General features: G+C 46.3%; 1 protein-coding gene across 1 annotated transcript in view; it reads left to right on the forward strand.

Annotated features, from left to right (window-relative positions):
• Window positions 1-21,002, forward strand: part of LOC149364313 (voltage-gated potassium channel subunit beta-2-like) — a 58,227-nt gene that overhangs the window by 30,439 nt on the left and 6,786 nt on the right. Inside the window, exons 2-8 of the mRNA XM_089574253.1 lie at window positions 11,920-12,061; window positions 13,327-13,455; window positions 15,183-15,226; window positions 15,426-15,463; window positions 16,125-16,204; window positions 17,442-17,486; window positions 20,198-20,242. Of these exons, the coding sequence (XP_089430379.1) occupies window positions 11,920-12,061; window positions 13,327-13,455; window positions 15,183-15,226; window positions 15,426-15,463; window positions 16,125-16,204; window positions 17,442-17,486; window positions 20,198-20,242 (523 nt within the window). The remainder of the gene's footprint in view (window positions 1-11,919; window positions 12,062-13,326; window positions 13,456-15,182; window positions 15,227-15,425; window positions 15,464-16,124; window positions 16,205-17,441; window positions 17,487-20,197; window positions 20,243-21,002) is intronic.

A 21,002-nucleotide genomic window follows, 5' to 3' on the forward strand; every position in this document is an offset into this window, starting at 1 on the left:
AGCTGCGACATTTTGTAGAGGGCTCACGCGGTTTGTCGTACCAACCCAGGACGTCTTAAGCTAGGCTCGCGTACCTAACCACGTTGCGGTTCCTTTGCCAAGGTGCTCCGATAACACTGTCTGGCTACTGCCGCAGAACCTGATTAACTTAGCATATCACGTCACGCTCTCAACACTGTGCTTCGTGTTGTCGCACGTCTCAATCAAAACGGCACTGGAGCTCAGAAGATGAGCGGACACTTTTCTATAGGTGGTCGATCTAGGCTGTTAGAAGCCATGCAGTAGTGAATATCGATTCTAATGCACGTCGTTTCCTATATTTATACTTGCTGCATCGAATGCGTTTCTGTAGTGCCAGTCTGCTAAAGGCCTGGTGAGAGTAAGTAAGGAAATCTTCAAACACTCAAGAATCTAACCGTCTATCCCTGAACACTGAAAAAACGAAATATATTACTTTCAAATCATCGCATAAGTCTGCGTGCATGTTACCCTGCAGCTTGCATATTGGAGCTGATGAGTTGCAGCAAGTTGACGCAATCACATACTTGGGAGTGATTGTGGATAAAGATTTCAACTGGCATCAGCACATTGATGCCCTGTGTAAAAAGCTGTCGTACTCTTGTTATACATTAGCGAAAGCATCTAAATATTTTCAGAGTAATACGCTAAAAACATTATATTTCAGTTTGTTTCAGTCGCAGCTAACATACTGTATTGAGGCCTGGGGCCTTACGTATCCATCGTATATTGAACCCGTGGTAAGGCTGCAAAAAAGGGCTCTTAGAATGATCAATTTTGTTGCACCTAGAACTCCATCACTGCCTTTATTTAAACAAAATAACATTATGCCACTAACTAACCTAAGAAACTATCGTTTAGCAATTTTTGTAAAAAATGTTATCTGCAACCCTAGCACCTTTCCTTTAGTTTCATACAAGGCCCCACCGTCCAGTTCTCGCTCAGCCGCTCATGGAAAGTTCTTGCTTCCAATATCTAACAATCATTATGGTCATCGATGTCTCCGTTTTTCTGGTGTCAAAATTTGGAATGCTATCCCAAGGTCAGTCATATCTTCACCTAATACATTTAGAGCACTGAAGAATTTTTTCCTTCAAACACAATCGTCTCAGTGAAGCGACACTATATGCATCTGTGGCGTGGCATAATACTACTAATCTATTGAACGTGGCAATCTGAATGTAGAGTGACATTTATTTTTTATTTGGTTATATGAATGTCATACGATAGTGTTTCAGTCTGTATTTTGTATTGTATTTTGTATTGTATTTTATATTGTATTTTGCATTGCAATTGTTTCATTCTACACCGACAGTGTGTGTGTGTTTTTTTTGTTTTTTTTTTCCCTCCTGAATCGTCAGTAGACTTATTTGTATTCATTTTGGGATCCATGACTAGCCTCTGGCTAAGGATCCTTGAGTGTCTTCATGTAATTACATGTGTACTTTGAAATAAAAAGAAAGAAAGAAGAAAGAAGCTATAGTGTATTCATGCGAGATAGTCATTTGCTCTTTGCTGCAAGTGCCTGCACTGAGGAAAAAAATCGCGGAAAGTTAAGCTTAGGGCTAAACACGAATTATCGTGTGCTAGCGCGGTTAGCCCTGTTTGCATGGTTTATCTTGACATTCTGAGGTTTCGCTTGATATGAACTATATCTTGGTTGATATATCATATGATGTAAGTCGCCGTGATGTTGCCTCATTTGAGGCGTGCATAGCAGTAGAATTGGTCATTTTTCACATTCATAGATCACTGGGGTCCTCATACCACTCATGGCGCAGTGGCGGTTAAGCGGCGCGCCATTGACCTGAGATGGCCTGCAATAGTAGATGCTGCCGCCTGTGGGGCTTGTGAGATCAGGTTGCTCTTGCGACCAGTCATTAACTGAGCTGTCACCTGCCACGGTGGGAAGTTTGCTCACAATCCGCTGGGCAGCTTGTGATGACGCCACCAGGTCACGTGACCTAGGGTGGCCCATCTGCCACCCAGGCGGTTAGCACCCAGCTCTTCTAGGTCGCGGAAGGGACGAGACAGACGAAGAGACAAAGACTTTTCGGCGGAGTGGGAACCTTAATGTTATCGCACTAAGCATTAAATGGGGATTATGCCATTAGTTACGAGTATGATCAGCGCTAGTTTACCCATATTGTGCGCATAAGTGTATGATCGTGGTGTTTCTGCTTTGGTAGGCTTACAACGAGTGTTTTACGATGTGAGAAATGCACTGGCCCGAATTTGAGCGTCCTGGGGTACCAGACAGGCGACTTCGGCGCATCGTTACAGCCTCGGACGAAGCTAAGGTGGGTGTGAAGAAGTGCCCTGCTTTGCTTCGCCCCCTTCGCGCCGCGTGGTCATCCCTCGCGTTGCGCTAACTTTGCCGTCATCAGATGAGACGGCGAAGTTAATGCGAAGTATGGACTATAAGCACGATGTGGTTACACGATCACGTGACCAAATGGTCACTTCGCAGTAGTCGCCGTCAGGACCATCCATCGTCATGACCACGACTATTGCTACGCGGAGACGGGAAACGCTTTAGTAGGTAAACCTCTAAAAAAGAATCACAGCATAACGTACGTCTCAACTCCACACACGTGTTCTCTGCGATGTCATTGCACGATAAAGATCCCCAGGTGGTCGAAATTATTCCGGAGACCTCCACTACGGCACCTCTTTCTTCCTTTCTTCTTTCACTCCCGCCTTTATCCCTTTCCTTACGACGCGGTTCGTGCGTCCACCGAAATATGCGAGGTAGTTAAACCAATTCCCGTTTTTGCTGAAATGAACACACACCCTGTGTTTTCGTGCTGCTTCCTGCGTTCTGCAACAATCTCTCCCTACAGCTCTCCTCACTTGCTCATCACTAGGCAGAAAGAAAAATTTTCAACTTGTTCCACGCGATCTGTTTCGAAGCAAAACAAAGTGCGGACCCACGGTCACGACCGCAGCTGGCGTGACGCCGACGCGTGATTCACTCTCAGTGCCGAGGATGATTCCCCTTTCCCACCGCTTCCTCCTCCTCCCTCCGACGTCCGAGGACGCGCGGGCCAGCCTCTTCCACAAGCGCTCGGTTGCGCGTCAGCCCAGGCGTTACAACCAACCTCCTCGAGCCCGTGGTCTCCCCCCAAACACTGGCACAGAGGAGCACCCCGATGCCCTGCCGCCGTTTATTTTAGAGCCAAGGTAACGCGCGACCGGCGTCTAATGCGAAGCCGCCCTCTTTTCTCCGTCTCCCCTATTTTTTGCCTCACACTCCCCCACCTGCATCCCCTCTACTGCACTCTGTGCCGAAGGTGTTTGCTCCGGTTGACGGCGATGACGCAAGCGATGGGACAAAAGAAGACACACCGTTTCCGCTCTCACCTTCGCTACAACACCGACAACAACGGCGGCAGCGACCAGACCGGTTTGCCAACGCCGGTGCTCCACTGCTTTGTTCTTGGCTCAGTCTGTTCTCTTCTTTTCCTCCTTGCATTTTGTTTGGGCCCCGCCCAGTTTTGTTGAGTCAGCTCAAGAACAAAGGCTTGGGGGAAAGGAGGAGAGCCGGGCGCTGTCGTCGTGTGTATATTTAACGCTGCACTGCAAAGCTGAACAGTGCGGTCGCAGAGCTGCTTGCTTGACTTGGGTGAGCAAAGCAACCGGCATTGTACCCGATGCGACTCCTCAACCCTTCGCTGGGCTTCATTTGTCGCTGGATCAAGCATTCATGTGCGCTCTAACTTTGTCTCTCATGCGCGCAGGCACTCGCTCGCTCACATGGTTATCATCAGATTCTGTCACCGACTTTTGCTTGTCGGTTCATCCATTCGATCGCTGACGCAATTAACTCTTCTTAAAGGTGCACTGAAGAGGAATCTGAACTCGCCTTTTTGCCGCGGGAACTCGATCTACACGTTCCGAGCATTCTTAGAAACCTCGACTTACTGCCCTCTGTGGCCGATTTCCCTAATTAAATCGAATTAACGTCCGGCTCCCGCCTTTATTTTTGAATTCTCCCTCGTACGGTGGGCGGAGTCGACCAACGCGTGGAGTGCCTTTCAGCCAGCTCCGTGGAGGCTTTGCTTTCGCTTTATGTTGTTTTTTAGGTTCCGTGAATAAATAGTTTCATTCGCAGATAATATAGCCGCAAAATAAGCCCGCACAAATAAAAATACGCGCGGACTATTTGCTTCTGCGTATTACTACGTATTACTCCGGCGATGGCAGAGCGGCAAGCCGCCACGGGACTGGGTGATAGGCACTCCGCGCGTTGGTCGACTCCGCCCACCGTACGAGGGAGAATTCAAAAAAAAAAAGGCGGCAGCCGGACATTAATTCGATTTAATTAGGGAAATCGGCCACACAGGTGAATAAATCGAAGTTTCTAAGAATGCTCAGAGCGTGTAGATTGATTTCCCGCGGCAAAAAGACGAGTTCAGATTCCTCTTCAGTGCACCTTTAAATCCCTAGTTTCAATACTCAATCATCGGTTCACTTATTCGTGGGGAATCGTTCACTAGATTCTTCACTTATGCGCTCATTGACACTCACTCACTCACTCACTCACTCACTCACTCACTCACTCACTCACTCACTCACTCACTCACTCACTCACTCACTCACTCACTCACTCACTCACTCACTCACTCACTCACTCACTCACTCAATGGTCAAATGTTTAGGGGAATCCCTCAAGGTGGAGTAGATTTGGAGGTGGAGTAGATTGGGCGGATGTCAATGAGTAATTACTCCTTTATCACTCACTTATTGCGTCTGGCCTAGCAGGTTTGTTTTGTTATTTTTTTACCTCTCGCGGGCAGTGTATTCCTTGCCCATTATCATCATCAGTATCGTCGTCACCACCGCGAGGCGATTTGAGTACGCTGCGAGACGAAGGCCTCTTTCAATGATATCCAGTCAGCTTTGTTCTGCCTCTCAAACAATTGTTTAACCTTAACTTTCAAGTTCCCACGTGACTCACACGGGCTCGGCTTTACTTAAGCTGGCATGCACTCTGGCACGATGGCTTGTCTGTTCTGTGCACTATCTGTCGTGAGAAAGTTCGTTTACCTCTTGATTTGAGCTGGGGTATCATTTACTCGCATATACTCAACACTCCCGCCACTAAGCGACAAATAAATGAGTGCACATTGCGCAGTCATCCTCCAGGCTAATACACCTCTTTTTAAAACTGAGACAAGCGTCATTTTCGGCATTTTATTTGTCTGTATGGAAGTCACAGTTTTACTAAGAGGAAGACGCCGTTTCTGAATCTTGTGAACAGCTTCAAGGTATACAAGTCTCAGAGATGTCAAGACGCACAACACTCGGCTGCGTAGTGACGACGGCTGGAATTTGAACTCCATCTTTTCCTTGGAAAAAAAAAAAAGCCGAGTAAAACAGTGTGCAATGACAGAAACTACTCATGGTTGTAGCGAGGATACTCATCTAGATAGAGTGTATACAGAAGGGTCCCTTACTCACACTGAATTTTGACTTCGGCCGAAGGCAAGGGTTCTTAAAAGCGCTCGTTGGACAGAAGAAGAGTTAAGTGAGCCGAATACTCGCACAAAGCACTCGAATCCGTCAAAGAACTGTTACCACTTAATATTAGCCTTATAGATAACCTTACGTTGCAAGGAAGGGTCATGGCGTGAAAAGCTCCCTTAGCTCACTTAAGTTTATTTGCTGTTTCCTGTCTCATCCTAAGGCTATGGGCTACAAATGCGTTTGTGTTTGTTTCCTCGTTTCCGAGTTTTCTAACAGAAATCTTGAAATCCGGGCTTCGAATACCGAAACCGCAGAGTCGTCGGTGCTTACGTTCGTTGACAGCGTGAGGATGTGAAGCTCGGGGGAACGTTGTTGACTTGACTACAGAAAGACCTATGATCTTTTGTTTTTTCTCTCAGCCTTACTTTCACCTCCTCGCCCACTCGGCTTTGCTAAACATGGGACTCTGTAGCAGCAGAAGCAGCAACAGCAACCGGCTTGTGTAAAGGATGCAGGGTGGGAGGAACCCGCTTCGGTCTTATTCTTGACGCTTTAAGTGGAAGCGGTGCTTCGCTCTTCGGAGCTGCCTCCGGGATTCCCCGTAGCCTCGCACCTTCTGTACCTATTTTTCTCCCTTTTTATCTGTAGAAACAAGTTTCCGGTCCGCGGCTGGCTGAAATGCTGCAGTGTAAGCGCTGGCGTTTGTTTAGGATCACGCTGTCACTTGTTTGCCCGGGTCCTCACAACATCGAGGCAGGGAAAAGAAAGAAAGAAAGAAAGAAAGAGAGAAAGAAAGGAAGAAAGAAAGAAAGAAAGAAAAAGAGGAAGAAAGGAAGAAAGAAAGAAGGAAGGAAGGAAGGAAAGAAAGAAAGAAAGAAAGAAAGAGAGAAAGAAAGAAAGAAAGAAAGAGAGAAAGAAAGAAAGAAAGAAAGAAAGAAAGAAAGAAAGAAAGAAAGAAAGAAAGAAAGAAAGAAAGAAAGAAAGAAAGAAAGAAAGAAAGAAATAAAGAAAGAAAGAAAGAAAGAAAGAAAGAAACCCACACTATACTTTTATAAGTACAGCGCGATACAAATTTGTTAGTGCTCCGTTACGCTATGTTACAGCTGTACGCTATGTTAGAGCTGCTGTTGGCGGCCTTTTTGTCAGGAGTACAAAGTGCGTTGAATTCCAATGAAATCGAGACGGAGTTTCGCCGTCTTGAATCAAAATGTGCTTAGCGGTACATAAAGCTAAGTGAATGTATTGCCTATGCCTATGAGCCGCCTACTTATTCTCCCAAGTTTTTACCCAAAATTCAGCACCTAAAACAACATAGAGGCGATGATTGTGCTCCGTCGCTACTTATTTTCTATGCACTTTGAAAGGTTTATTACAGCAGTTTTTCAAACGCCTTTACGATGCAATTTGGGCGTCGCTCGAAACTATCGGTTGCATTTAAGGACATGGTGCGCATTCGTATGCTAAACCTCACTCCTCTTGCAGCTTTGTGCAGTTGCAAAATGAAATGCAGCGTTCTGCACACTGGCCTTTCACACGCGTCTCGACGCAGTCTTACATGCTTAGCTGTTGGGCTGAAAAAAAATTGAAATATCATTCATTGTTCGTATGCAGCGAACAATGCTTGAAAGACGCTTACATTTCTTGGCAAGAGTATTATTCTTTATTGAAAGGTGCGTAATACATGTCCTATCCCGGGTTGGGGTGGGGGGGGGGGGGGGATGGAGGGTGGGGGGGGGGAGGAATGATTGTCTGCGTAATAAGATAATCTCCGACGACCCGTTCGTTTTAACATGCGACGAGGGAACCTTCAAAACACATGGCAGCAAGATTTTGTTTAAGAAAATTTTAGTCCATTGAAATTGTTCAAAGTGTTACACGCTGCGATGTACGGTATAAATGCGCACCTCGAAAAAAAGGCAGGTGTTTGTTCAGGGATTACCTTTGCAAGAACAATGATGCCGGTCGTCTTTAGTGGATCCACAGACAGCCGTAAGCATTGCGGATGAGACTAAATGACATGGGCTTTTGCTAGTTCGGAGGAGCGTCGCGCCAGCTGTAGCCAATGGGAGGAGTGCGTCGCGTCAGCGGTAGCCAATGGGAGGAGTGCGTCGCGCCAGCGGTAGCCAATGGGAGGAGTGCGTCGCGCCAGCTGTACCCAATGGGAGGAGTGCGTCGCGCCAGCTGTAGCCAATGGGAGGAGGGCGTCGCGCCAGAGACCGCCGAGTGGAGAGAGGGTGTGAAGACGAATAGCGAGAAACGCGGTTGCATGCACATGCAGATGCGAGAAAGAAAAACAGAAGAAACAACACATGCTTTCGTGCGTCTACTCCGTTTGACTACGGTAAAACCCTGCAACTTTTTTTTTTTAATTCGTTTATTGCGCTATACCTTATCCAGCCGGTCACCTGTCACGCAAGTCTACATTTTACTTACACAAATACCAAATACTCACTATTATGATTTTTGTCTTTCTTTGTTGGCCTTTGGTGGAATGACACATACCCACGCATGCCGAATTGGCCATGGTACGTTGCAAACTCAAACAGGAGATAGACGCTTACTTAGTTCAATTAGACAGCCATTGACTACTTTTTTCCTTAAAAACTAACGTAATTTCGAAACTTATATCTTATATTTTTCAGCAGCGTAACTACTCAGCGCGTGTTCTTCGTCAGTGCCGTCCTATAACTAAAATTTGTCGCCTCTCAAAATAAGCTTTGCACATTGCAAACTACAGTACCAGGAAAAACATGCAGGATTTAATTCTGCGTTTAGTTGCATTACGTTCACACCACGCGGCGTTCGTACGCAAAAAACAATGTGTGACACGAGCCAGCATTTGGTGCAGACATCCGCGCTTCCGCGCAGCCTGCAAAAGGACCCACGTTTTTCAAACACAACGCGAATCCCCTCGGAGCTTTATATATATCTTCATGCGTGCGTCAAGCAGCACAGCTAAGCCTGTCCGAAGCCTGCAGAAGCACGTACTGCATTGCCGCTAGTTTCGCGGGCGCGTTGGGGCGCCGCGCGAGTGTGCCATCATTTATGGAGGCCGCCTATTTGTTTACCGGACACCGGAGCTGATCCTTGCCACCCCGTGCCAACGCCACGCCTATAGTAACCGGGGCGCTCGCTCATTGCTGTATTATGGATGCGAGGGGGCAGATTCGGGGCAGAGGGATGAATTTCCCGGTTTCTCTATCGCGTGTTTTCCCTTTTATTTTCTGCTTTTTTCGTCCTTAAACGCATGACAGAACTTGTGTTCGAGACTGACAGCTAAATTTTATAGGGAAGTTAGAGTCATCGGATTCCCTCTAGTGTTTTGATTTTAAATCTAAACCGTTTTAATACGAGATTCCTATGTTGTTGCTTGATGGAAGCGGGTTTATGTGTATGGCTTAGCCACGGAGAAAAGGCTTAAGGAAAGGCAGTATCCCGTCGTCTGACAACACGACCACTCCGAATTATTGAGTATTTTAGGGATGTATGCCCATGAGAATCCTTCGCTCTACTGCAACGATGCGAGAGGTTTCATGAATATTTGCCGGACTATTTCTTCTTCCTGGAAACTGAGTGAAAACATGCTGGTTTAAGTATTTATAACAGCAAGCCTTGTTTACACGGAAGTGTAGGTTGGCTGCTCTGCAATACAGTCGAATGATTTGAAACTGATCTATGTTTATTTAATCTTTTTCTCGTTTGTTCAAGTTTCGCAGATTGCACGTTTCACTGAAATGATTAAGTACGCTACTTATTGATTATGAGCCTAATCAGTTCGTTTGTGCCTGCTGAGCTGGCTTTTCAAAGTTTGTTAGATGAGGCAGTATGACGCTGAAGGCAACCAGCTTCATTCACGGCTGTGTTAGAACGATATGCTAAATAAATAACATTAAGTAGAACGAGGGGCTGGCTTACGTTACTGCGCTAGTATACAAACCAGAAAAAACATGCGTCTTCGTTCTTCCTGCTCGCAACTTTGATGATTTTATACGTTGTCGATCTTCTAATCCGGGCAAAACTATACATCTGGGTGTGCAGTGTGCTGCTGTATCTCCAAGTCTCTACGAATAATGTTAATATGAGCCGCACCATGTGTTCTAGTATCCCCTAGTTTTTCAGCTGATGTACGCATACAGCATAGCGTGATTATGTATTTATCACAGCGAATGACTTTTGCCGGAGGCCATGTGCGTTCAAGCTAGTTTCGCCCCTGACTCATTTAATATCTTGATAAGACGAGGAAGACATTTTTGAAGCGCAGGATAATCATGACGTTTCGACACTCGCGTTATGTAATTTAAACGCTATCGATTTTTGCGACTTACAACAAAGTTTGCAGCTAAACGCGACGTGCATACAATATCCACTATACCATTAACTTTTCATAAACGTTGTTGCAATTGAAGCCTAGGTTTCTCCAAATCTCGAAGCGAGGAGACGTCCGATCTTTTCTTTGTGTCACATTGCAGTCGTTTAGCTCCGACGTTTTTGACGCGACTTCTGAATCGTGACATACACAGTCCAAACTCGTTATAACGAAGTTGAAGGGACCCAGCAATTAGTTCGTTATAGGCCGTATTGACTGAGCTTCCAAGCAGAATCGTAAATCCTTCGTTACAACCATCATAAACTGTTTCGTTATAACGAGGCTTCGACAGTATTACCAATGTTAGCGCTTTATTTCCATATATCACCGGAGGAGATCAAGACAAAGCTTGCGTAAAGGGACGAAATAATCGCCCACAACGTAAGCCGAACGTGCAGCTATACGCGCTGGCAGAAGTATACGCTTTCAAGGCTCTGTGACTTGCGCAGAGGCGCAGGCAACTTGTAGTAACGCGTGTTCAAGGGGTAAACTGTGTCTAGGCTGACCCGTTCGTATATACCGGAGATAGAGACGACCGAAGGACTAGGCCGCTGCCCTAGCGTGTATACTCTACTAACTGCTGCAGAGCCATTCTCACGACCCATTGCCTATGAAAGGGTACCACAGACGGGTGTGCATAAGCTGTCCAGCTTTATGTCATTGTACGCTACTATGCGTACGTGTTTGTGCAGCGCCTGTAACTCAATCTCTCGGCTAAACCGGACACCATTTATGTGGAAATGAGGCTGGGAGAGTGCAAGAAAAGGGCGGGGCGGAAGGGAAGCCGTATGGAGGAGAAGAATGACTCTCAAGATGCCGGACCCTAGAGTGTAGTGAGCGAAAGGAGATGGCATGCAACGATAAAAAATTGAAGCTCGACTGATTTATGTACGCCCCAAAATTTGATGTGCTCGTCGCTAACTCTGTATTCCTTTGCTTGAATACAAAGACACGCTGTTTGAATAGTCTTCTCGACAGCACTTGCTGCCAGCAAGAAAAGAAAAATGTATAAATAAAGCACCGGGTTGAGGAAAATGCCGCACCCCGTTATCCGGGTCACCGTGTCCGAGAAAGTAGTGGGAAAAAAAACTATTAATAAAAAAGCGGAATTTTGCACGCCCATTCTCCGTAGTGGTCCATGCTGAAAAACAGCCCGTATGTCCTTAGAGTATTTTGGCGGTCTCGGAATAGGCCGGAATTTAGAGCTCACAAAACTGGAAGCTAGTGGGCAATACAATATTTTTGACAGCGATATAACTACGAGAGTTAGAGAGAGGGGGTAATAGGAGGGCGCGAGTAGGTATGCGCAGAATAATAACGCCCCTCTAGTTACTGTTCTTCGCACGCGCACTGGGGCCCCGTTATACCCCTTTTCCCCTAACCGATGCAGTCCTCGTATTCTTAAACTGTAATATGTTTTGAGTCAAAAGGAACATACGGGCTTGAGAAAGGGCGCACTCATAAAGGCTGGATGTTGGATGCGGAGCAGTTATCTTTATTATTTCTTCAACATATATTATTTCTTCAAGATGAAGAAACTCGCACACCTTCCTCAAAAGGACATTAAGAACAACTTTACCTAATTATTGTTCTTGGATAAAATTGGTTACCTGGTTTTTTCTGGGCATGTAAGCGTTTGCCCGGCTGCAAAAGACCCATTCATTGCTGAAAAAATTGGATTTCAAAAATTTCGCGCAACTAGATTAAAACCCGTGATGTTCATACCGAGAAGGAGTGGTTGCCGCCGTTCTTAAGTGAATGGTGGTGTAACATAGCCTCTGAGATCCAGGCATAAAATTCGATATCTACGCACGAAGTTTACTTGCGAAATCAGCTAATGGTGAGGACACTTATATTCAGTTTCGCAGTCTTTTCTAGCTTATAAGAGCTTCGTTTTCGATGAGGACGATCTCCTTGTCGTTCGAATATCGTTATCGATACACGTCTGCTCCAATTGGCCCTCAGTGTTAACTGAACATAGCGTTGAAAAAACTTGTCTTACAGTGAAACATCGCATGGGAGCCAGCCGATGAGAAAAACGACCAATTCATTTTTTCCTTCCCCAGAGTCTCCGAGCCTGGTGGGCGACGTGCACGCTGATTCGGCGCTGAGCACGTCCAAGCTGGGCAAGCAGTACGTGGCCCTCGACTCGGACTGCATGAGTGTCAAGAGCGAGCACAACCTCACCAATGCGCTCATCCAGAACAAGTGAGGGCCTTCGTTTATTTTTTTCTCTCTCTCGCTTTGGTGTGGTCATCCACACCTTGTTAAAACTGTTTACTGCGCTGTGTGCACCAGCGGCATCACTATCGTCGGCTCCCATAGAATTTATTGACTCTCAAGTATGATGTCCACGCACAGCCTGTAAAGTCTACGATGGCCTTACTCTGCGAGCAAGAAAGCCGGTGCCGCTAATGCCTGGCAGTGGGCATAACATTCTGCTTCTCGCTACACTTATAGTAGTAATCCAATGTGGAAGCAGTTATTAAAATTTACTAGCATGTACTTCACATATTCATGGAAGATGAAATCATATTTAGAAACTTATTTGCCTTTTATTTTGCCCAGTGCTTTGCCACACAGTTGATGTGACTGCAAAAAAGCATGCTTTACAGGGTAATGTATTCAGCGAGGATGTCGACGTTAAAGGGAAATCAACAAGCTTAAAAGGGTCGAATGTGTAAAACTTGCAGGTAAAGCATTGCGAAGTCTTTCTGGGCTAGCGTTTGAAATAGTGAAGTAATCGCCAATTAAAATCCGGACGCCCTTTAAGCTTCTTTGCAACGCACAATGCCAAGTGGGGGGCGCATGATGACGTCGTCGAAGGTATCGGTACATTTCCAATGCACAAACGCCTGCTTTGAAGGAAAAAATCCAACGCCACTGAAGGAAAACCCTGTCGAGAGTTGTTTGGCAGCGCCTTACGAGTTAGGGCAGGGTGTGGCTGACGACAGTGGTAATTTGAAATCATACCTTCCGTGACGTCACACTAAACTTCTCTGCACTCCTCTGGTGCATTGAGGAGAAGCGCAAAATTCAATCGTCGATTACGTCACTATTTTAAATGCTAGTGCAAAAACACTTGGCATGCTTTACCTACAGCCTACGTAAATTTGAATACTTGAATATCACTAAATTCTCAAAAAAGTGTTGCAGTTGCCCTTAAAAGGGAAGAATTAGAGATGGAGTCGATGATAAGACCCTGCGAAGGAAGCCGACGGTTTACCGCTGTTCCAAATACTGGAAGTTTTGGAAACAAATCGGCGGTCCACAGAACGCACTCTTTAGGGCAAAACTTCGCTCAAGTGTTGAGACCCTTCAACGCGTGTATAAAACGGCCCGATCTCGGAGATAATTAAGCTAACAGATTTTGCCACGTTATCAGCTTCAGCCTCGATGATGGGCGCGATGACCATAGGAGGGCGGATAGTCGACGCAAGTGTTCACATTAGTGGCGTGCCTCCTCTCCGCAGCTGCCGCGCTCCCATGGCGAGCCTGGAGTGCCTGGACGAAGGGACGCTGTCCAGCGGCAGCTCCGTGCTGGCCAGCCAGCCACCAACGCGGCAGGTTTCCATGTTCGCACCGCCAGCCATCCGCTACAGGTGGGTGGGTGGGCAGTGATCGGGTCTTCCATGTCCAGCATTCTTGGACAAAAATGCTTAGCGTTGGAATATTGTAAAGTGCTGTAATAAGAGAGGAATTACTCACTGAAATCCACCCGAACGCAGCCATACGGCACAAAGGAAAGCTATACAGCTTTCTCAGAAACTTCGTAGTTAAAGAAAAATTCGTCCTGGTCTGGGGTTCGAACCCAGGACCACCGCTTCACCGGAGCAGTCGCTCTACCAATTGAGCTAACCGGGACGACATGCTTGTTGTAGGGCGAGAGCGAATTGATCAATAACTCGAAGTGGTAACAGGTACTGTAATGGAAACAGGTACTGTATAATAAGGTACTGTAATCGAAACATTGAAGGTAATGGTCCATTCTTCTGATGAGTAGCAAAATCTTTCTTTTCAAGTATTACCATCGCTCGATCGCATCGAGCATTTAGGACTGCCATATGAAACCACTGGGAAACGGTTTTTTACGATAGCAAAAACATTAACAGCAAAATGAATGTAAGCGTGCCGACGGGAGATCTGCCTATATATTAATTTTTATAGTAAAATCTTGCACTACATGAAAAAATATCGTTCACAAACTCTTTCTCGTTGAAAAATGCTTTTCCCAGAATTGTTTGGTATGCAAAGGCCGTGATGCGCTGTTCAGTCGAGAAATCCGTTGGGGTAGAGACTTTGGAGCAGTCGTTATGGAGCTAAGCAATTCCATTCCTAACGGCAGAAGACGGTACACGAGGGGACTGAAATGTCGTTACGATGCGTACGAAATAAATTTAGCTTGAATATCCACGATTAAACTGCCTTGTGTTCACAATGAAAGGCAAAATTTACAGGCGCAACGACAACATTTGAAAGCCAGCCCAGATTAAAGGGCAAAATGGAACATGCTAGCAGCAAGGGCATAGACAGGCTACACAATACTTAATACATAAGACCGGTCATAAGTTAGAGGAATGAAGAGAGTACGGAGGAGAAAGAAGTGAAGTAGTATGCATCAAGGAACTAGAGTGATCATGAAGGTTAGAAAGTGGGTACAAGGCGGCCGTGGTAGGCGCAGGATGGAAACAGTTGAGCCGTTGTTTTTTTTTTTGACCACTAACCTAATTCAACTTATAATGAGAAATAATACTTTTACTCACTCTAGGACAACAAGTGTGATGCCGCTCGCAACCTGAGTGAATGGTTTGGGGAGACGACTTATGGGATAAATACTCAGCCGTTATGAACATGAGGAATGGGATACAACAATAACACCGACGTTCGCTTTTTGACCTCGTGGTCTTAATTACTTCGATTGAAATTTTCAAAAAAAATTAAATAAAGTTGAAGGTTTGTTCAAGGAAGGTAGCATACATCAGGGTTACCGATGAGTTTGCAGAGCTCCAGTTTATGAAGGTGCTACGTACACTGTGTTTTTTGTATGCAGCGCGCAACACTAATATACATATCTGAATTTTGAGGCATTGTAACCGCTTCTCTGAATTTCTACAGAATTAATTAAATGCACCCCTGTTTGTCCAACTTCGTCTAAGTAGCCGGCTGTTAGGATTTGATGTCGCTTTGTTTATCATTCCGCTTGCTGCACTTGTGCCAATTTCCTGGAGGCTCCTGTAAAACCGTAAAAACAAAACGGTACAAAAATCTTGTTCGTTATGTATCGATCGGCGCGCTTATATCTGTTCTCTCTCTTTCTTTTTCGGCGCAGAAACCTTGGAAAATCGGGACTACGCATATCAAATATTGGGCTAGGTAAGCGGGTTTGCATTTTCAATTTATACGGTGCAGCCAGGGTCCATGCAATGGACGCGCATTATTTAAGTGATATACTCGCTGCAGTAAAACTTTTTGAATATTTGGATAAAACACCCGGGATCTCCATGGCAGCCGATCGGCTTTCTCGACTTTGTATCACAGAGTGATTGAAGTGCTTTTTTTTTTCTTTTTTCAGGGACGTGGGTGACATTCGGCTCACTAATATCAGAAGAGGTGAGATATCGCAGCCGGGCGTCGTTTCACTGCGTGTCCGTTCTTATCACTAAGGTTTTCTCCTTTATCGAATTGTTTGGGACGGAAACGTCCAACGAAGAATTGCTTTTTAAACGCATTCTGTGCTGCTTATCATGCCGTGTGCGTTGTTCGGGGGTATGTCCCGGTATTTATAATACCACCGGCCATAACGATGTAATGATTGGCGGTCTCAGACTTGGTTAAAAAGACGAGAACTTTTTCTACACGCTTACATTCTGATTCTATTTCTGAATATTGTAACCGACCGAACATCCAATAGTGGGTCAACCCTCTATCTTTGTGCCTACGGTAACGCAGAGCTACAGGAACCTTGCTTCTTTCCTTCCAAGAACGTAAAATATCCTGTTATTATTTTGGATACATTTTTTTTTTTTGGCACTGTGCTTCGCACGCCTTTATTACAAGGCACCGATGGAAAACGGCTGCTCATTGCAGTTGTCAAAAAAGAAAAAAAAAATCGAAAACAGAACACGTCAGAAGCCACATTTTTTTTTTCTTTCGTTATCGCACAAGATTCAAAAATCTAAGATTGCATAACTTTCAAAAAAGCTGGACAAATTGGCCAACCTGTCCCCGTCGTTGTTGCTGCTGTTGAATTGCTCCCATCGGGCCTTCGCAGGTGGCCGAGGATATCGTGACGGCGGCATTCGAAAATGGCATCAACGTCTTCGACACGGCTGACATCTACGCCGCAGGGAAGTACGTCATTTCTCTCTTGTCTCCTCCTCCTCCTCCTGTTCCTCTCTCTTGTCGTGTTTCCACATCCGTTATGACTGCTACGTTCGACCTATGAAACAAATGAAAAGCCTAAATACTACTCTTCTTTTTTCGGTGTCTTGTGTTGCTTTAACTTCCTTAATTGCCCCATACGGAGGACTATCCTTATGCTGATGCCCCAAAATATCACGCATACTTCGTAAAATAAGTTTTTCTACATCCGCTACTTGCCGGTAAAACTGGCGTACGCAAACAAAAGTCTGCTACACTTGATGTCCTTAGCCCTGCTAAGACTTTATTGCACAGCGTCACTGTCGGCGCAAATCCATTACCAATGCGGGCGAAAATGACGCGCCTCGATACCTTTTCTATAGTCGGATACAACTTGTCTATAGTGAAGCTCCGCCCACATTCGGGACAGCCGCACAGAATTCTTCCGCTACGAAAAAGTAGTCCGGTGCTAAAACTTTTCTTGTTGCCTAAACAAGAAGCTAATCGCAAAGAAGAAAAAATATATATATAAGCTCTAGAATTCTGATACCTGGCTTGTTTAGTAAACTCAAACATTAAAAAAGCTGATTTCGTTTACTGTTGTGGTTGGCTAGCGGAGTAATACAGGATGGCTCGGACCGTGACTCAGCGTTAACAAGTGCTGTTTTTTTTTTTAAAGTTGTATCCTACTATATAACGCAAGCGCCGCAAATATTCTATTTTCAACAGTTTTCGTTCTAGTGTAAAAAAAAATATACTGATAATTAGCACTCGCGTCGTTACAATGTCTATCACCGCATTACGCAACCGTCTGTAATGCTAAAAAAAAAGAAAAAAAATCTGCTCTTCCAGACCGCCGCGTGTCTGAAGCGCAAGCATGCATGCGCCCGGCTGCACGGCGATGCTGCTCACGCCAGCGCCTTAATTTCGCGGCATTTCTTCCCCCCCCCCCCCCCCCCCTCCTCTTCTTGCCCGTAAATTGCGAACCCTCCCTCTATACACGCCCTCCCTTTTCTGTCCCGCGCCGCGCTTCCCGGTTTCGCACAATGGATGCCGTTGTCCGCGCCTGCGAAGAAGGAGGCGTCTCGGAGACGAGAAAGATGCCTAAAAGAAAAACATAAAAGATATTAATATGAAAGAAAACAAAACTCTCCCTCGCCCCTGTGGCGAGAAAGTGAGGGAGCAGGGGAAGAGTGCAAAAGCGCCCGCCTGTTGTTTGTGTTTACAGGGCGGAGGTGGTTCTTGGCAAGGTGCTCAAGAAGAAGCGCTGGAGGTGGGTGGCCTCTCCCCTCTCTTACTCCCCTTCCCCTCATTCTCGTTTTCCTCCTCTCCCTGGCGGGGCTCCAAGCGGCCGGGGTTCTCACTCGACTCCATTGTTTTCCCGAAGCGACTGCATGCAACGGTGCCGGCTCTCGTGAAGCTGCACGCTCTGTTCGCGCTGAGCGAGCATAATGCAGCGGGGAGCGCTTCTTTCGCTCGTCCTCGCATTAAAAGAGCACCGATTGTTCTCGATACGAGCGGAGTCGTGCTAGATATTCGTAGCTTTTGCACGAGTACCGATCCCCCTTCCTCCTACCCTCTCTCTTTTTTTTTTTTTTACCGCGGGAGCAGTACCAGTTTCACAGAGCGAAAATGTCAGCGTCAACCTCGTAGAGTAAACCGCAGCTTTATAGAAATACCACCCACTAGACACCCTCCCCTCTGCAGCCCTCTAGATAGAATGCTGCACACGCAGCCACCGCCACACTCTAAACAGAAAGGGCGTTCCCTTTTATAAAAGAAAGTGAGCTAGAGAACAGCCTACTCCCATTTTACTCTCATGTAAGGGTAATCATGTTTACAGTGCACCCTCGATCCACCTGCGCATCCACCCAGCTCTACCTTCCAGAAATGCCACCCATCAACAAACACCTTCCTCCACCCTCCACGAGGATCACCCATTAGAAGCGCATACAGCAGTGAAACGAGAAACCCACGATGAAATCAGGTTCCAACACATGGTGACAAAGCAAGCTGTCCTTCATAAGCACCAGAAGACCACGTCCCTATCCCACACACCTAGGCTTATTCTATACACAAATACGCTTATATGGGAGTAAAAAAGAGAGCAAAACTCTCCTCTCCCTCCATTTCATAAAAGAGAGGGCGCTAGAAGACAGCTTATTCCCTTTTTTACTCATTTCGTGTTTACAGTATAGGGGCTTCTCACTCACCCATCGCCACAATCGAACCACCTATCCTCCCCAACTACACCCTCCAAAAGCGCCAACCCCATTCACCCACCTTCGATCACCTTCGCCTTCAAGAATAATTCTGTCGCATGTGTGAAGCTCCGGCTTAGATTTAAAGTGTTCATAAGAGTAAAAACATCATCGAGGGTAAACCCAACGGCTTCGGAAGAATTGTCGCATTAGATGTCCGATCAGATGGTGACAGCGGCAATGGGAGACTCTTGTAGGTGCTTTTGTGTCAGGTGGCAGAGATCAGACAAGTCACAGGACTCTGCCACAAACCTATTGTCTACAGGGACACTAAGGACGAATTTAAATTGGCCTGTGTCGACTGGGTAATGTGGTGCAATCACAAAGAGACCACTCTCACGGAAAATGGATATTTTATTAAGCTAGAAAAGCGCCAGAAAACGAGTTTGAATCGACTGGTGGCGGGAATATTTTTAAATTCAATTTTTCTCAGCCATAAATGCGTCTTTTGCTTCCGGACAAACGTGAACATAGGAAGAAAAAGCCAAAGAATCAATTTTTAAAGAACCAAGAGTAAATGTCCCTTTAATGCATCGCTACACTGCAGCATTCGCCGGCAGAAATAAACGTCAGGCCAACCCCCCCCCCCCCCCCCCCTTAAGCTAACAACGACCTCAACATTAACGTTAACCTCAAGCCTGTTAGTTAGGTTCGGTTAGGTTATGACGAAGAAAGGAAAAGCCCGTTAACCCTAACGCGAGTACCCGGAGATGCCGATTACGAGGAACAGCCATTACGCTTCGCGCGACACCGGATAACCCGCTCCGAGTTCTCAACGCCGCCACCCAAGGAGTCCGGAACTCGCGTCCCTGCTAATTTCGCTCTTTCTCAGCAGCGCAATGCTCTTCTCGTCTGATTTATGCAACGCGCGCCTGGCGTGCTCTCTTTCTAACAAAGCCGAAGCTGCGGTCCTCCCCTTCGACATGCTGGCCCGCGGTGAGATGACTGCCGCCGACTGTGTCTCTAATGAAGGCGCGGCGTGGCGGGCGTTCCTCGTTGCCGGCCGAGGGAGACAAACCAAGACGGATCGGGCGCGCGGTCGTTCCGACGCCGCGAGAATAGAAATGCCTGCCGCCGTTCGCCGCTAGAGCGAGCGGGGCTTGGAATAGAGCGCACCTGCTGCTTTCGGATGGGGAGGTGAATTCATTAACAAAGGACGACCTTGATGCGCGGCCGTGTAGGGCGAGCTGCACTGTGCAACCGACAACGCGCTCTGCGAGTCTCCGACTGACCTAAAGGTGGATCGAGACAGCGGGCGAGAGAGAAGTTCAAAGGTGCAGAGTAGGTCTGGAAAGGGTGAAAAATTCGTCAGTTTTATACTGAGCAGTTTTTAAAAGAGACGAATAAAGTTCTCTTTCACTTTCTATAGCCTTCTTTCTCCTTTTTTTTTTTTTTTTTCAAAATGCAAAAGAACGTCTGTTGTACTCAGCATATGCTGTACAAAGAGGAACCTGCGAGTTTACTCTGAAGGAAAGTTGAAGTTACTCTGAAGAGAGAAGTTGAAGCGCTTCCGCAGCACTATAATGCCGAGTCGTTCGCGAATTTTACAGCGGTTCTTCTTTGACGTACACGGGCAGGGCAAATTTATTGACGAGCTACGTCTCACTAGGAAGCTAAAAACAACGCTAGAAGTTGTGCGCTTGAAACTGTTCCAGTTGTTGTTGAAGCCAATGTGATAATTACTGTGTACTCCTTTGTTTACCTGGCGTTATTTTCTTCCCAGGCGATCCTCGTACGTGGTAACGACGAAGTTGTTCTGGGCGACGAAGTAAGTGACGATGAGCCACTCGTGAAACGTGTTGCGTGAGGAATTTCTTTATGATGATATAACACTTTTATCTTGGAAAGAAAAAGGAGAAAGATATTGGTTGCTTAGTCGCATGTCCTTAGTGCTGTGCACCTGTCGCTTGCTCATAGCTAGTGAAACAATATTGGATACCGCATGCAGCGCTACCCGAGAATTGTTGAAGTAGATATATATAAAGAATTTGTGTGCGTTCTACAGAAAAGCACTACAGAACTACAAACTACAGAAGAAGTACTACAGGAAAAACTACACTCCTGCAGAAGAACACTAATAAACTAGAAAAAATCTCGTCAAGAAAAAAAAAAGGCTGAGGCTTAACTTGGTTAAGCCTGGAGAATGCGAAGCATCATCGTGTCGCGTAATTTGGAGGCGCACAACCACAGCGACGGCGCGAGGTGGGCCCCCGTTTCTCCACTGTCGTGACGTCATCGTGTCACGTGGTGTGACGTCATGTATCACGTGATTTGGAGGCGCACAACCACAGCGACGGCGCGAGGTGGGCCCCCGTTTCTCCACTGTCGTGACGTCATCGTGTCACGTGGTGTGACGTCATGTATCACGTGATTTGGAGGCGCACAACCACAGCGACGGCGCGAGGTGGGCCCCCGTTTCTCTACTGTCGTGACGTCATCGTGTCACGTGGTGTGACGTCATGTATCACGTGATTTGGAGGCGCATAACCACGGTGAAGGGCTGAAGTGGTAGCTAAAGTAGTATGCTT

The sequence above is a fragment of the Amblyomma mixtum genome, chromosome 2 (genome assembly GCF_055824585.1).
Source record: "Amblyomma mixtum isolate Tamu chromosome 2, ASM5582458v1, whole genome shotgun sequence".
Lineage (NCBI taxonomy): Eukaryota > Metazoa > Arthropoda > Arachnida > Ixodida > Ixodidae > Amblyomma > Amblyomma mixtum.